The following is an 18856-nucleotide window of genomic DNA, read 5'->3' on the forward strand; positions in this document are numbered from 1 at the left end:
AGAGGTAGAGGGATCAGTTATGACAGAAATAGAGGGATCAGTTATGACAGAATAGAGGTAGAGGGATCAGTTGTGACAGAATAGAGGTAGAGGGATCAGTTGTGACAGAATAGAGGTAATGGGATCAGTTGTGACAGAATAGAGGTAGAGGGATCAGTTGTGACAGAATAGAGGTAGAGGGATCAGTTATGACAGAATAGAGGGATCAGTTATGTCAGAATAGAGGTAGAGGGATCAGTTATGACAGAATAGAGGGATCAGTTATGACAGAATAGAGGGATCAGTTGTGACAGAATAGAGGTAGAGGGATCAGTTATGACAGAATAGAGGTAGAGGGATCAGTTATGACAGAATAGAGGTAGAGGGATCAGTTATGACAGAATAGAGGTAGAGGGATCAGTTGTGACAGAATAGAGGTAGAGGGATCAGTTGTGACAGAATAGAGGTAATGGGATCAGTTGTGACAGAATAGAGGTAGAGTGATCAGTTGTGACAGAATAGAGGTAGAGGGATCAGTTATGACAGAATAGAGGGATCAGTTATGTCAGAATAGAGGTAGAGGGATCAGTTATGACAGAATAGAGGTAGAGGGATCAGTTGTGACAGAATAGAGGTAGAGGGATCAGTTATGACAGAATAGAGGTAGAGGGATCAGTTATGACAGAATAGAAGAAGAGGGATCAGTTGTGACAGAATAGAGGTAGAGGGATCAGTTGTGACAGAATAGAGGTAATGGGATCAGTTGTGACAGAATAGAGGTAGAGGGATCAGTTGTGACAGAATAGAGGTAGAGGGATCAGTTATGACAGAATAGAGGGATCAGTTATGTCAGAATAGAGGTAGAGGGATCAGTTATGACAGAATAGAGGTAGAGGGATCAGTTGTGACAGAATAGAGGTAGAGGGATCAGTTATGACAGAATAGAGGTAGAGGGATCAGTTATGACAGAATAGAGGGATCAGTTATGACAGAATAAAGGGATCAGTTATGACAGAATCGAGGGATCAGTTATGACAGAATAGAGGTAATGGGATCAGTTATGACAGCATAGAGGTAGAGGGATCAGTTATGACAGAATAGAGGTAAAGGGATCAGTTATGACAGAATAGGGGGATCAGTTATGACAGAATAGAGGTAATGGGATCAGTTATGACAGAATAGAGGTAATGGGATCAGTTATGACAGAATAGAGGTAAAGGGATCAGTTATGACAGAATAGGGGGATCAGTTATGACAGAATAGAGGTAGAGGGATCAGTTATGACAGAATAGAGGTAGAGGGATCAGTTATGACAGAATAGAGGTAGAGGGATCAGTTATGACAGAATAGAGGTAAAGGGATCAGTAGGAGTTATGACAGAATAGAGGGATCAGTTATGACAGAATAGAGGTAGAGGGATCAGTTATGACAGAATAGAGGTAGAGGGATCAGTTATGACAGAATAGAGGTAGAGGGATCAGTTATGACAGAATAGGGGGATCAGTTATGACAGAATAGAGGTAGAGGGATCAGTTATGACAGAATAGAGGTAGAGGGATCAGTTATGACAGAATAGAGGTAGAGGGATCAGTTATGACAGAATAGAGGTAACAGGATCAGTTATGACAGAATAGAGGTAGAGGGATCAGTTATGACAGAATAGAGGTAATGGGATGAGTTATGACAGAATAGAGGTAATGGGATGAGTTATGACAGAATAGAGGTAGAGGGATCAGTTATGACAGAATAGAGGTATCAGTTATGACAGAATAGAGGTAATGGGATCAGTTATGACAGAATAGAGGTAGAGGGATCAGTTATGACAGAATAGAGGTATCAGTTATGACAGAATAGAGGGATCAGTTATGACAGAATAGAGGTAGAGGGATCAGTTATGACAGAATAGAGGTAAAGGGATCAGTTATGACAGAATAGGGGGATCAGTTATGACAGAATAGAGGTAGAGGGATCAGTTATGTCAGAATAGAGGTAGAGGGATCAGTTATGACAGAATAGAGGTAGAGGGATCAGTTATGACAGAATAGAGGTAACAGGATCAGTTATGACAGAATAGAGGTAGAGGGATCAGTTATGACAGAATAGAGGTAATGGGATCAGTGACAGAATAAAGGGATCAGTTATGACAGAATAGAGGTAGAGGGATCAGTTATGACAGAATAGAGGATCAGTAGAGGGATCAGTTATGACAGAATAGAGGTAGAGGGATCAGTTATGACAGAATAGAGGTAGAGGGATCAGTTATGACAGAATAGAGGTAGAGGGATCAGTTATGACAGAATAGAGGTAACAGGATCAGTTATGACAGAATAGAGGTAGAGGGATCAGTTATGACAGAATAGAGGTAATGGGATCAGTTATGACAGAATAGAGGTAATGACAGTTATGACAGAATAGAGGTAGAGGGATCAGTTATGACAGAGAGGTAGAGGGATCAGTTATGACAGAATAGAGGTATCAGTTATGACAGAATAGAGGTAATGGGATCAGTTATGACAGAATAGAGGGATCAGTTATGACAGAATAGAGGTAGAGGGATCAGTTATGACAGAATAGAGGTAAAGGGATCAGTTATGACAGAATAGAGGGATCAGTTATGACAGAATAGAGGTAACGGGATCAGTTATGACAGAATAGAGGTAATGGGATCAGTTATGACAGAATAGAGGGATCAGTTATGACAGAATAGAGGGATCAGTTATGACAGAATAGAGGTAGAGGGATCAGTTATGACAGAATAGAGGTAAAGGGATCAGTTATGACAGAATAGAGGTAGAGGGATCAGTTATGACAGAATAGAGGGATCAGTTGTGACAGAATAGAGGGATCAGTTGTGACAGAATAGAAGGATCAGTTGTGACAGAATAGAGGGATCAGTTATGACAGAATAGAGGGATCAGTTATGGACAGAATAGAGGGATCAGTTGTGACAGAATAGAGGGATCAGTTATGACAGAATAGAGGGATCAGTTATGACAGAATAGAGGGATCAGTTATGACAGAATAGAGGGATCAGTTATGACAGAATAGAGGTAGAGGGATCAGTTATGACAGAATAGAGGTAATGGGATCAGTTATGACAGAATAGAGGTAATGGGATCAGTTATGACAGAATAGAGGTAGAGGGATCAGTTGTGACAGAATAGAGGTAGAGGGATCAGTTGTGACAGAATAGAGGGATCAGTTATGACAGAATAGAGGGATCAGTTATGACAGAATAGAGGTAGAGGGATCAGTTATGACAGAATAGAGGGATCAGTTGTGACAGAATAGAGGGATCAGTTATGTCAGAACAGAGGTAGAGGGATCAGTTGTGACAGAATAGGGGTAAAGGTTGGACTGTGTCACTGGGCCGTAAGGTTTCTGACTGGACATAAGGGACAGGGGTGTGGATCATATTATACATTTCTCTCGTCAGACCTCAAGTCTCTGCCCACTGAAGGATGAGGACTCATGGCAGCAGCAGGAGAGGTGTGTGTGTATGTGTGTTTAGAGGTGTGTGTGTGTGAGTTTAGGTGTGTGTGTGTGTGTGTGTGTGAGTTTAGGTGTGTGTGAGTTTAGGTGTGTGTGAGTTTAGGTGTGAGTGAGTTTAGAGGTGTGTGAGTGAGTTTAGGTGTGTGTGAGTTTAGAGGTGTGTGAGTGAGTTTAGAGGTGTGTGAGTGAGTTTAGAGGTGTGTGAGTGAGTTTAGGTGTGTGAGAGTTTAGGTGTGTGAGAGTTTATGTGTGAGTGAGTTTAGGTGTGAGTGAGTTTAGAGGTGTGTATGTGTGTTTAGAGGTGTGTGTGTGAGTTTAGGTGTGTGTGAGTTTAGGTGTGTGTGTGTGAGTTTAGGTGTGTGTGAGTTTAGGTGTGTGTGAGTTTAGGTGTGTGTGAGTTTAGGTGTGTGTGAGTTTAGGTGTGAGTGAGTTTAGGTGTGCGTGAGTTTAGGTGTGATTGACTTTATATGTGAGTGAGTTTAGAGGTGTGTGAGTGAGTTTAGGTGTGTGTGAGTTTAGAGGTGTGTATGTGTGTTTAGAGGTGTGTGTGTGTGAGTTTAGGTGTGTGTGAGTTTAGGTGTGTGTGTGTGTGTGTGTGTGAGTTTAGGTGTGTGTGAGTTTAGGTGTGTGTGAGTTTAGGTGTGTGTGAGTTTAGGTGTGAGTGAGTTTAGAGGTGTGTGAGTGAGTTTAGGTGTGTGTGAGTTTAGAGGTGTGTGAGTGAGTTTAGGTGTGTGAGAGTTTAGGTGTGTGAGAGTTTATGTGTGAGTGAGTTTAGGTGTGAGAGAGTTTATGTGTGAGTGAGTTTAGGTGTGAGTGAGTTTAGGTGTGAGTGAGTTTAGGTGTGAGTGAGTTTAGGTGTGTGTGAGTTTAGGTGTGTGTGAGTTTAGGTGTGAGTGTGTGTGTGAGTGTGTGTGAGTGTGTTTAGGTGTGAGTGTGTGTGTGAGTTTAGAGGTGTGTGAGTGAGTTTAGGTGTGTGAGAGTTTAGGTGTGTGAGAGTTTATGTGTGAGTGAGTTTAGGTGTGAGAGAGTTTATGTGTGAGTGAGTTTAGGTGTGAGTGAGTTTAGGTGTGAGTGAGTTTAGGTGTGTGTGAGTTTAGGTGTGTGTGAGTTTAGGTGTGAGTGTGTGTGTGAGTGTGTGTGAGTGTGTTTAGGTGTGTGAGTGTGTGTGAGTTTAGGTGTGTGTGAGTTTAGGTGTGTGTGAGTTTAGGTGTGTGTGAGTTTAGGTGTGTGTGAGTTTAGGTGTGTGTGAGTTTAGGTGTGTGTGAGTTTAGGTGTGTGTGAGTTTAGGTGTGTGTGAGTTTAGGTGTGTGTGAGTTTAGCTGTGTGTGAGTTTAGCTGTGTGTGAGTTTAGCTGTGTGTGAGTTTAGCTGTGAGTGTGTGTATATATCTATGTCCTACCTCTGCCAGGTCCTCGAAGCAGCTGCCGACCAGAGGATGTGGACTACCATCAGCGGTCATCTCCACTGCATCTTCGATCAGGCCCAGCAGCTTGACCGTCAACTCATGGATGTCCAAGATGTTACTGAAAATCACCTCCACATCCTGCAAGCAGAGAGGGAGAGATGTGACTTACAAGGGGGGGGGAGCAAAACTTCACTTACACATTTCACACATTTTAGTACTTTAGCAGAGTTGATTCATTTGAGTCATTTAACAGATTTGATACATTTTTAGTTCTTTAACAGATTTGATTCATTTAGCAGATTTGATTCATGTTAGTCATTTAGCAGATTTGATTCATTTGAGTCATTTAGTAGATTTGATTCATTTGAGTCATTTAGCAGATTCGATTCATTTGAGTCATTTAGCAGATTTGATTCATTTGAGTCATTTAGCAGATTTGATTAATTTGAGTCATTTAGCAGATTTGATTCTTTTGAGTCATTTAGCAGACGCTTTAATTCAGAGCGATTTACAACAATACAACAAGTCTTCAGTGACACAAACCATCCCAATGTCAGCTGAACATGTAAACAATCTACTCAGGAACCACTGGTCTCAGATCTGTTTGTGTCAAGCAATGACAAAGACCACAATGAGGTTGAAAAAACCCCATCACAACCAGATCTGGGACCAGGCTACTTTTATAACCACTGCCTAGTTCATTACTGTACTGTTAGTGAATAACATCTATCTTCTAGGGCTGTCAAACGATTCGATGTTGGATTTGCTATGATTCATTGCAAACATGAGCTCGGTAATTTAATAAACAAGCACACTTTCTTTTAACGTCAATGTCAACGGTTGTTTTTAATGTGTATAGATTATGTATTTATGTATTTGGGATTTTGAATGCATCCAGATTAATGACGATAACGGGGGGGGGGGGAAATGGTGCTGAAGAGGAGCACAGCCACAGTGGCCAGAGAACAAAGGAAGAGGGAGGGCCACCCACGACAAGCTCCCAGCAAAGCTCCTCCCCATCACAAAGCTCCTCCCCATCACAAAGCTCCTCCCCATCACAAAGCTCCTCCCCATCACAAAGCTCCTCCCCACCACAAAGCTCCTCCCCATCGCAAAGCTCCTCCCCATCGCAAAGCTCCTCCCCAACGCAAAGCTCCTCCCCAACACAAAGCTCATCCCCATCAGCTCAAGGGCGGTCAGTGTAACCAAATGACGGTTAGATGAATCACGCTTCACCATCTGGCAGTCTGACGGACGAATCTGGGTTTGGCGGATGCCAGGAGAACGCTACCTGCCTCAATGCATAGTGCCAACTGTAAAGTTTGGTGTAGGAGGAATAATGGTCTGGGGCTGTTGTTCATGGTTCAGGCTCCTTAGCTCCAGGGAAGGGAAATCTTAACGCTACAACATACAATGACATACTAGAAGATTCTGTGCTTCCAACTTTGTGGCAACAGTTTGGGGAAGGCCCTTTCCTGTTTCAGCATGACAATGCCTCGGTGCACAAATCTAGGTCCATACAGAAATGGTTTGTTGAGATCGGTGTGGAAGAACTTGACTGGCCTGGACAGAGCCCTGACCTCAACCCCATCGAACATCTTTGGGATGAATTGGAACACCGACTGCTAGCCAGGCCAAACCGCCCAATATCAGTGTCCGACCTCACTAATTCTCTTGTGGCTGAATGGAAGCAAGTCCCTGCAGCAATGTTCCAACATCTAGTGGAAAGCCTTCCCAGAAGAGTGGAGGCTGTTATAGCAGCAATGTTCCAACATCTAGTGGAAAGCCTTCCCAGAAGAGTGGAGGCTGTTATAGCAGCAATGTTCCAACATCTAGTGGAAAGCCTTCCCAGAAGAGTGGAGGCTGTTATAGCAGCAATGTTCCAACATCTAGTGGAAAGCCTTCCCAGAAGAGTGGAGGCTGTTATAGCAGCAATGTTCCAACATCTAGTGGAAAGCCTTCCCAGAAGAGTGGAGGCTGTTATAGCAGCAATGTTCCAACATCTAGTGGAAAGCCTTCCCAGAAGAGTGGAGGCTGTTATAGCAGCAATGTTCCAACATCTAGTGGAAAGCCTTCCCAGAAGAGTGGAGGCTGTTATAGCAGCAATGTTCCAACATCTAGTGGAAAGCCTTCCCAGAAGAGTGGAGGCTGTTATAGCAGCAATGTTCCAACATCTAGTGGAAAGCCTTCCCAGAAGAGTGGAGGCTGTTATAGCAGCAATGTTCCAACATCTAGTGGAAAGCCTTCCCAGAAGAGTGGAGGCTGTTATAGCAGCAATGTTCCAACATCTAGTGGAAAGCCTTCCCAGAAGAGTGGAGGCTGTTATAGCAGCAATGTTCCAACATCTAGTGGAAAGCCTTCCCAGAAGAGTGGAGGCTGTTATAGCAGCAATGTTCCAACATCTAGTGGAAAGCCTTCCCAGAAGAGTGGAGGCTGTTATAGCAGCAATGTTCCAACATCTAGTGGAAAGCCTTCCCAGAAGAGTGGAGGCTGTTATAGCAGCAATGTTCCAACATCTAGTGGAAAGCCTTCCCAGAAGAGTGGAGGCTGTTATAGCAGCAATGTTCCAACATCTAGTGGAAAGCCTTCCCAGAAGAGTGGAGGCTGTTATAGCAGCAATGTTCCAACATCTAGTGGAAAGCCTTCCCAGAAGAGTGGAGGCTGTTATAGCAGCAATGTTCCAACATCTAGTGGAAAGCCTTCCCAGAAGAGTGGAGGCTGTTATAGCAGCAATGTTCCAACATCTAGAGGAAAGCCTTCCCAGAAGAGTGGAGGCTGTTATAGCAGCAATGTTCCCACATCTAGTGGAAAGCCTTCCCAGAAGAGTGGAGGCTGTTATAGCAGCAATGCAAATCATTTCCATATTAATGCTGAGACTCCATATTAATGCTGAGACTCCATATTAATGATGAGACTCCATATTAATGATGAGACTCCATATTAATGACTCCATATTAATGATGAGACTCCATATTAATGACTCCATATTAAAGATGAGACTCCATATTAAAGATGAGACTCCATATTAATGATGAGACTCCATATTAATGATGAGACTCCATATTAATGATGAGACTCCATATTAATGATGAGACTCCATATTAATGATGAGACTCCATATTAATGATGAGACTCCATTTAATGATGAGACTCCATATTAATGATGAGACTCCATTTAATGATGAGACTCCATATTAATGATGAGACTCCATATTAATGATGAGACTCCATATTAATGATGAGACTCCATATTAATGATGAGACTCCATATTAATGATGAGACTCCATATTAATGATGAGACTCCATATTAATGATGAGACTCCATATTAATGATGAGACTCCATATTAATGATGAGACTGCATATTAATTCATTTTAGAATGAGTTGTTCGACGAACAGGAGTCCACATACACTACAAAAAAATTAATATATATATAAAACACACACACACTGGTCAAACGTTTGGGGTCACTTAGAAATGCCCTTGTTTTTTAAAAGAAAATCCCTTTTTTCCCCATAATTTAAAAAAATATAAAATTGTAGCCATTGTTAATGTTGTAAATGACTATTGTAGTTTGAAACGGCAGATTTTTTATGGAATATCTACATAGGCGTACAGAGTCCCATTATCAGCAACCATCACTCTTGTGTTCCAATGGCACGTTGTGTTAACTAATCCAAGTTGATCACTTTAAAAGGCTAATTGATCATTAGAAAACCATTTTGCAATTATGTTAGCACAGCTGAAAACTGTTGTTCTGATTAAAGAAGCAATAAAACTGGCCTTCTTTAGACTAGTTGAGTATCTGGAGCATCAGCATTTGTGGGTTCAATTACAGGCTCAAAATGGCCAGAAACAAAGACCTTTCCTCTGAAACTCGTCAGTCTATTCGTCTGTCACCACCAAACCCCAATACCACCAAACCCCAATACCACCGTGTCTGTCACCACCAAACCCCAATACTACCGTGTATGTCACCACCAAACCCCAATACCACCAAACCCCAATACCACCGTGTCTGTCACCACCAAACCCCAATACCACCAAACCCCAATACCACCGTGTCTGTCACCACCAAACCCCAATACCACCGTGTCTGTCACCACCAAACCCCAATACTACCGTGTATGTCACCACCAAACCCCAATACCACCAAACCCCAATACCACCGTGTCTGTCACCACCAAACCCCAATACCACCAAACCCCAATCCCACCGTGTCTGTCACCACCAAACCCCAATACTACCGTGTCTGTCACCACCAAACCCCAATACCACCAAACCCCAATACCACCGTGTCTGTCACCACCAAACCCCAATACCACCAAACCCCAATACCACTGTGTCTGTCACCACCAAACCCCAATACCACCAAACCCCAATACCACCGTGTCTGTCACCACCAAACCCCAATACCACCGTGTCTGTCACCACCAAACCCCAATATCACCGTGTCTGTCACCACCAAACCCCAATACCACCGTGTCTGTCACCACCAAACCCCAATACCACCAAACCCCAATACCACTGTGTCTGTCACCACCAAACCCCAATACTACCGTGTCTGTCACCACCAAACCCCAATACCACCGTGTCTGTCACCACCAAACCCCAATACCACCGTGTCTGTCACCACCAAACCCCAATACCACCGTGTCTGTCACCACCAAACCCCAATACCACCGTGTCTGTCACCACCAAACCCCAATACCACCATGTCTGTCACCACCAAACCCCAATACCACCAAACCCCAATACTACCGTGTCTGTCACCACCAAACCCCAATACCACCGTGTCTGTCACCACCAAACCCCAATACCACCGTGTCTGTCACCACCAAACCCCAATACTACCGTGTCTGTCACCACCAAACCCCAATACCACCGTGTCTGTCACCACCAAACCCCAATACCACCAAACCCCAATACTACCGTGTCTGTCACCACCAAACCCCAATACTACCGTGTCTGTCACCACCAAACCCCAATACCACCGTGTCTGTCACCACCAAACCCCAATACCACCGTGTCTGTCACCACCAAACCCCAATACTACCGTGTCTGTCACCACCAAACCCCAATACTACCGTGTCTGTCACCACCAAACCCCAATACCACCAAACCCCAATACCACCGTGTCTGTCACCACCAAACCCCAATACCACCGTGTCTGTCACCACCAAACCCCAATACCACCGTGTCTGTCACCACCAAACCCCAATACCACCGTGTCTGTCACCACCAAACCCCAATACCACCGTGTCTGTCACCACCAAACCCCAATACCACCGTGTCTGTCACCACCAAACCCCAATACCACCGTGTCTGTCACCACCAAACCCCAATACCACCAAACCCCAATACCACCGTGTCTGTCACCACCAAACCCCAATACCACCAAACCCCAATACCACCGTGTCTGTCACCACCAAACCCCAATACCACCAAACCCCAATACCACCGTGTCTGTCACCACCAAACCCCAATACCACCGAGTCTGTCACCACCAAACCCCAATACCACCGTGTCTGTCACCACCAAACCCCAATACCACCGTGTCTGTCACCACCAAACCCCAATACCACCGTGTCTGTCACCACCAAACCCCAATACCACCAAACACCAATACCACCGTGTCTGTCACCACCAAACCCCAATACCACCGTGTCTGTCACCACCAAACCCCAATACTACCGTGTCTGTCACCACCAAACCCCAACACCACCGTGTCTGTCACCACCAAACCCCAATACCACCGTGTCTGTCACCACCAAACCCCAATACCACCAAACCCCAATACCACCGTGTCTGTCACCACCAAACCCCAATATCACCGTGTCTGTCACCACCAAACCCCAATACCACCGTGTCTGTCACCACCAAACCCCAATACCACCGTGTCTGTCACCACCAAACCCCAATACCACCGTGTCTGTCACCACCAAACCCCAATACCACCGTGTCTGTCACCACCAAACCCCAATACCACCAAACCCCAATACCACCGTGTCTGTCACCACCAAACCCCAATACCACCGTGTCTGTCACCACCAAACCCCAATACCACCGTGTCTGTCACCACCAAACCCCAATACCACCGTGTCTGTCACCACCAAACCCCAATACCACCGTGTCTGTCACCACCAAACCCCAATACCACCGTGTCTGTCACCACCAAACCCCAATACCACCGTGTCTGTCACCACCAAACCCCAATACCACCGTGTCTGTCACCACCAAACCCCAATTCCACCAAACCCCAATACCACCGTGTCTGTCACCACCAAACCCCAATACCACCAAACCCCAATACCACCGTGTCTGTCACCACCAAACCCCAATACCACCGTGTCTGTCACCACCAAACCCCAATACTACCGTGTCTGTCACCACCAAACCCCAATACCACCGTGTCTGTCACCACCAAACCCCAATACCACCGTGTATGTCACCACCAAACCCCAATACCACCAAACCCCAATACCACCGTGTCTGTCACCACCAAACCCCAATACTACCGTGTCTGTCACCACCAAACCCCAATACCACCGTGTATGTCACCACCAAACCCCAATCCCACCGTGTCTGTCACCACCAAACCCCAATACTACCGTGTCTGTCACCACCAAACCCCAATACTACCGTGTCTGTCACCACCAAACCCCAATACTACCGTGTCTGTCACCACCAAACCCCAATACCACCGTGTCTGTCACCACCAAACCCCAATACTACCGTGTCTGTCACCACCAAACCCCAATACCACCGTGTATGTCACCACCAAACCCCAATCCCACCGTGTCTGTCACCACCAAACCCCAATACCACCGTGTCTGTCACCACCAAACCCCAATCCCACCGTGTCTGTCACCACCAAACCCCAATCCCACCGTGTCTGTCACCACCAAACCCCAATCCCACCGTGTCTGTCACCACCAAACCCCAATCCCACCGTGTCTGTCACCACCAAACCCCAATACTACCGTGTCTGTCACCACCAAACCCCAATACCACCGTGTCTGTCACCACCAAACCCCAATACCACCAAACCCCAATACCACCGTGTCTGTCACCACCAAACCCCAATACTACCGTGTCTGTCACCACCAAACCCCAATACCACCGTGTCTGTCACCACCAAACCCCAATACCACCAAACCCCAATACCACCGTGTCTGTCACCACCAAACCCCAATACCACCAAACCCCAATACCACCGTGTCTGTCACCACCAAACCCCAATACCACCGTGTCTGTCACCACCAAACCCCAATACCACCGTGTCTGTCACCACCAAACCCCAATACCACCGTGTCTGTCACCACCAAACCCCAACACCACCAGTCACCGTGTCTGTCACCACCAAACCCCAATACCACCGTGTCTGTCACCACCAAACCCCAATACCACCAAACCCCAATACCACCGTGTCTGTCACCACCAAACCCCAACACCACCGTGTCTGTCACCACCAAACCCCAATACCACCGTGTCTGTCACCACCAAACCCCAATACCACCGTGTCTGTCACCACCAAACCCCATTACCACCGTGTCTGTCACCACCAAACCCCAACACCACCGTGTCTGTCACCACCAAACCCCAATACCACCGTGTCTGTCACCACCAAACCCCAATACCACCAAACCCCAATACCACCGTGTCTGTCACCACCAAACCCCAATACCACCGTGTCTGTCACCACCAAACCCCAATACCACCGTGTCTGTCACCACCAAACCCCAATACCACCGTGTCTGTCACCACCAAACCCCAATACCACCGTGTCTGTCACCACCAAACCCCAATACTACCGTGTCTGTCACCACCAAACCCCAATACTACCGTGTCTGTCACCACCAAACCCCAATACCACCAAACCCCAATACCACCGTGTATGTCACCACCAAACCCCAATACCACCGTGCCTGTCACCACCAAACCCCAATACCACCAAACCCCAATACCACCGTGTCTGTCACCACCAAACCCCAATACCACCAAACCCCAATACCACCGTGTCTGTCACCACCAAACCCCAATACCACCGTGTCTGTCACCACCAAACCCCAATACCACCAAACCCCAATACCACCGTGTCTGTCACCACCAAACCCCAATACCACCGTGTCTGTCACCACCAAACCCCAATACCACCAAACCCCAATACCACCGTGTCTGTCACCACCAAACTCCAATACCACCGTGTCTGTCACCACCAAACCCCAATACCACCGTGTCTGTCACCACCAAACCCCAATACCACCGTGTCTGTCACCACCAAACCCCAATACCACCAAACCCCAATACCACCGTGTCTGTCACCACCAAACCCCAATACCACCGTGTCTGTCACCACCAAACCCCAATACCACCGTGTCTGTCACCACCAAACCCCAATACCACCAAACCCCAATACCACCGTGTCTGTCACCACCAAACCCCAATACCACCGTGTCTGTCACCACCAAACCCCAACACCACCAGTCACCGTGTCTGTCACCACCAAACCCCAACACCACCAGTCACCGTGTCTGTCACCACCAAACCCCAATACCACCAAACCCCAATACCACCGTGTCTGTCACCACCAAACCCCAATACCACCGTGTCTGTCACCACCAAACCCCAACACCACCAGTCACCGTGTCTGTCACCACCAAACCCCAATACCACCGTGTCTGTCACCACCAAACCCCAATACCACCAAACCCCAATACCACCGTGTCTGTCACCACCAAACCCCAACACCACCGTGTCTGTCACCACCAAACCCCAATACCACCGTGTCTGTCACCACCAAACCCCAATACCACCGTGTCTGTCACCACCAAACCCCATTACCACCGTGTCTGTCACCACCAAACCCCAACACCACCGTGTCTGTCACCACCAAACCCCAATACCACCGTGTCTGTCACCACCAAACCCCAATACCACCAAACCCCAATACCACCGTGTCTGTCACCACCAAACCCCAATACCACCGTGTCTGTCACCACCAAACCCCAATACCACCGTGTCTGTCACCACCAAACCCCAATACCACCGTGTCTGTCACCACCAAACCCCAATACCACCGTGTCTGTCACCACCAAACCCCAATACTACCGTGTCTGTCACCACCAAACCCCAATACTACCGTGTCTGTCACCACCAAACCCCAATACCACCAAACCCCAATACCACCGTGTATGTCACCACCAAACCCCAATACCACCGTGCCTGTCACCACCAAACCCCAATACCACCAAACCCCAATACCACCGTGTCTGTCACCACCAAACCCCAATACCACCAAACCCCAATACCACCGTGTCTGTCACCACCAAACCCCAATACCACCGTGTCTGTCACCACCAAACCCCAATACCACCAAACCCCAATACCACCGTGTCTGTCACCACCAAACCCCAATACCACCGTGTCTGTCACCACCAAACCCCAATACCACCAAACCCCAATACCACCGTGTCTGTCACCACCAAACTCCAATACCACCGTGTCTGTCACCACCAAACCCCAATACCACCGTGTCTGTCACCACCAAACCCCAATACCACCGTGTCTGTCACCACCAAACCCCAATACCACCAAACCCCAATACCACCGTGTCTGTCACCACCAAACCCCAATACCACCGTGTCTGTCACCACCAAACCCCAATACCACCGTGTCTGTCACCACCAAACCCCAATACCACCAAACCCCAATACCACCGTGTCTGTCACCACCAAACCCCAATACCACCGTGTCTGTCACCACCAAACCCCAACACCACCAGTCACCGTGTCTGTCACCACCAAACCCCAACACCACCAGTCACCGTGTCTGTCACCACCAAACCCCAATACCACCAAACCCCAATACCACCGTGTCTGTCACCACCAAACCCCAATACCACCGTGTCTGTCACCACCAAACCCCAACACCACCAGTCACCGTGTCTGTCACCACCAAACCCCAATACCACCAAACCCCAACACCACCAAACCCCAACACCACCAGTCACCGTGTCTGTCACCACCAAACCCCAATACCACCAAACCCCAACACCACCAAACCCCAACACCACCAGTCACCGTGTCTGTCACCACCAAACCCCAATACCACCAAACCCCAACACCACCAAACCCCAACACCACCAAACCCCAACACCACCAAACCCCAACACCACCAGTCACCGTGTCTGTCACCACCAAACCCCAATACCACCAGTCACCGTGTCTGTCACCACGTCGGCTTATGAAGTCTGAGTTCTCACTACAACTGCCGGGCAGATAAGCCAGTCAGCTGACTACAGCTGTTCAGTTCAAATGGTCTTTCACAGGTCTTGTTTTTTCCATTTATGTTTTGAGGTTGGACTTGAGCGCTCGTAGCTCATTAGCATTTAGGGCCCTCCGATTCTTATCACCTCGTTAGTCAGTATGTGTTACAGCTGTGCTGGTTGCCATCTCGTTAGTAGGATGGTGTTTCACCTGTGCTGGCCCAGGTGCTATTAAAGAGCAGCTGGCCCAGTGCTCCAGGGGTCTTGATATCTGTGGAAGGTCAACACCTTCAGTTGTCTCTCGCTATGTTCACTTCTAGAAAAACAATCCTTTATCTAATCTTCCCCGTTTCTGTTTTGCTCCACCTTTGTGGTTTATTTCCTGTCTTTAAGTTTGGTGTTTTGGTTTTTCTTTCGTTTACTTCTTCTTGGGCAGATTGAGCCCAGGGTGGGTGTCTTTTAGGTCCCAGTTGTTGCTCGTTGACTTTCAGTGGACCCCCCCCCCCCATGAGTGTCTTTCAGAGACCCTCCTAAAAATAAAAAACCCCACCGGTTTCATTTTGGTTGTTGGTCAGTGACTCTTTGTTACTTCCCTCTTCTGTTTGAGTGACATTCTTTGGTTTTGTTGCCGGGGTAACGTGGTCTCACACTGCAAACGGTTGCTTTGCTATGTGGTCAAACAAACTATTTGGTAAGCAGTCTGCTGTGTTATGTCGGCTACTGTGTAAGATCGCTGCCGTTTTATAAACTGTTCATAAAAGGTGCTCATAACCTGTTTCACTGTTCTCACCTGAGGCGTAAAGATCTTGTTGTTGAACAGGAAGTGATGTCGGAACACCTTGATGATGAGGTCGAGCTCCCGCAGATACTGGCGCTCCTCTGCAATCTCCAGGCGCACCAGGTCGTCGTAGGTCAGCTCTCCGGACGACGAAGGCTCCTCCGTACACTGAGACACCAGACCGATGTCCTCGTCCTGGTCAAACATGTCCATTAGGACCTGCAACAGAGACATCAGGTCAAACATGTCCATTAGGACCTGCGACAGAGACATCAGGTCAAACATGTCCATAATCATCTGGTACGGACACACAGAGAGACAGGTTACCAAGTCAACCAGCTTACAGTGTCTTCAGAACATATTCTTTTGTTGTGTTACAGCCTGAATTCAAAATAGATTAAATAAATCACCCATCACAAAATACCCCATAATGACAAAGCAAATACATGTTTTTAGAAATTGTAGCAGATTTATTGAATATGAAACACAGAAATATCTGTATTTCCATAAGAATTCACACCAGTCAATACATGTGAGAGTCCTCTTTGACAGTGATTACAGCTGTGACTCTTTCTGAGTAAGGTCTCCAAGAGATTCGCACACCCTGGATTGTGTACAACATTTCAAGCTCAAGTTGGTAGTTGATCATTGCTCGACAGCCATTTTTCAGGTCTTGCCATAGATTTTCAAGCGATTTAAGTCAAAACTGTAACTTCGGCCATTCAGGAACATTCACTGTCTTCTCGGTAAGCAACTCCAGTGGAGATTTGGCCTTGTGTTTTAGCTCATTGTCCTGCTGAATGGTAAACTAATTTCCCCAATATCTGTTGGAAAACAGACTGTTTTCCTCTGGGACTTTGCATGTGCTTGTAGCTCTATTAATTTTATTTTCATTCTAAAAAACTCCCTAGTCCTCGCCGATGACAAGCATACCCATAACATGATGCAGCCAGCACCATGCTTGCAAATATGAAGCGGTACTGTGTTGAAGTTGCATAACGCTTTGTATTTAGGACATCAAGATAATTTCTTTGCAATTTGTTTTCTTATCACTCTTGTCATTTAGGTTAGAAGTGTGGAGTAACTTCTATGTTGTTGAGCCATTTACAACTCTTAACGGTTTTAAAAAGTAAACAATGGCCTCATGGTGAAATTTGCTGAAGGGTTTTCCTCCTCCTCTGGCAACGGGGTTAGAAAGGACGCCTGTATCTTTGTAGTGACTGGGTGTAATTAAGAACTTCCCCGTGCTCAAAGGGATATTCAATGTTTGCTTCTATTTTTTCTTTTTTTTTTACCCTTCAACCAATAGGTGACCTTCTTTGCGAGGCAGTGGAAAACCTGCCTGGTCTTTGTGGTTGAATCTGTGTTTGAAATTCACTACTTCGACTGAGGGACTTTACAGATAATTGTATGTGTGGGGTACAGAGATGATGTAGTCATTCAAAACTCATGTTAAACACTATTATTGCACACAGAGTCCATGAAATTTATTATGTGACTTGTTAAGCCCATTTTTACTCCTGAACTTATTTAGGCTTGACTTAACAAAGGGGTTGAATACTCATTGACTCAAGACATTTCAGCTTTATTTAATTTGTAAACATTTCTAAAAACACATTTCCACTTTTACATTATTGGGGTGTTATGTGTAGGCCAGTGAAACAAAATCTCAATTTCATCCATTTTAAATTCACGCTGTAACACAACAACATTTGGAAAAAGTCAAGGGGTGTGAATACCTTCTGAAGGCACTGTAGGGGTGTGAATACCTTCTGAAGGCACTGTAGTGGTCTGAATACCTTCTGAAGGCACTGTAGGGGTGTGAATACCTTCTGAAGGCACTGTAGGGGTGTGAATACCTTCTGAAGGCACTGTAGTGGTCTGAATACCTTCTGAAGGCACTGTAGGGGTGTGAATACCTTCTGAAGGCACTGTAGGGGTGTGAATACCTTCTGAAGGCACTGTACGGGTGTGAATACCTTCTGAAGGCACTGTAGGGGTGTGAATACCTTCTGAAGGCACTGTAGTGGTCTGAATACCTTTGAAATATTGACCTACTTTGGAGTGGATTGGCATTGAGGGGTGATTCAGAGGCAGACAATGATACAAAGAAACAGACAGACGGACGGACAAAGAGACAGACAGACAGACGGACAAAGAGACAGACAGACAGACAGACAAAGAGACAGACAGACACAGAGACAGACAGACACAGAGACAGACAGACGGTGGGTTTCCTACCTTGTCTGCACACATGGACACCTTGATGTCTTGCTGGCTGATCTCATAGTGTCTGATGTTACCAACGTAGTTTCCTGCTAGCTTCAGGATGTCAGCTGATATGTACTCTAGAACCGCCACGATGTACAGGCAGACGTGGTAGTCTATCTTATAACCCAGCACCTCCTGTTGACGGGACAAACAGAGAGGGGAGTTAGAGGTAGGGAGGAGAGGAGGTAGGGGGGAGGAGAGAGGGGATGTAGAGGTAGAGGTAGGAGGAGAGGAGGTAGGGGGGAGGAGAGAGGGTGGTTTAGAGGTAGGGAGGAGAGGAGGTAGGGGGGAGGGAGAGAGGGGATGTAGAGGTAGAGGTAGGAGGAGAGGAGGTAGGGGGGAGGAGAGAGGGTGGTTTAGAGGTAGGGAGGAGAGGAGGTAGGGGGGAGGAGAGAGGGTGGTTTAGAGGTAGAGGTAGGGAGGAGATAATAATAATAATATATCCCATTTAGCAGACGCTTTTGTCCAAAGCGACTTACAAGTCGGCTGGGGCCACTACTTTTACATATGGGTGGCCCCAGCGGGAATCGAACCCACGACGCTTGGCGTTGCAAGCGCCATGCTCTACCGACTGAGCCACACAGTCGGTAGAGGTAGAGGTAGGGAGGAGAGGAGGTAGGGGGGAGGAGAGAGGGGATGTAGAGGTAGAGGTAGGGAGGAGAG

At 46.8% G+C, this 18856-nt stretch overlaps 1 protein-coding gene across 1 annotated transcript in view; it reads right to left on the reverse strand.

Moving 5' to 3' along the window:
• The window catches only part of LOC135531052 (son of sevenless homolog 2-like), a 96871-nt gene that overhangs the window by 68151 nt on the left and 9864 nt on the right, over positions 1 to 18856 (reverse strand). The window contains 3 exon segments of the mRNA XM_064959188.1: positions 4870 to 5013; positions 15935 to 16141; positions 18164 to 18328. Of these exon segments, the coding sequence (XP_064815260.1) occupies positions 4870 to 5013; positions 15935 to 16141; positions 18164 to 18328 (516 nt within the window).

The sequence above is a fragment of the Oncorhynchus masou genome, unplaced genomic scaffold (assembly GCF_036934945.1).
Source record: "Oncorhynchus masou masou isolate Uvic2021 unplaced genomic scaffold, UVic_Omas_1.1 unplaced_scaffold_1504, whole genome shotgun sequence".
NCBI classification, from domain to species: domain Eukaryota; kingdom Metazoa; phylum Chordata; class Actinopteri; order Salmoniformes; family Salmonidae; genus Oncorhynchus; species Oncorhynchus masou.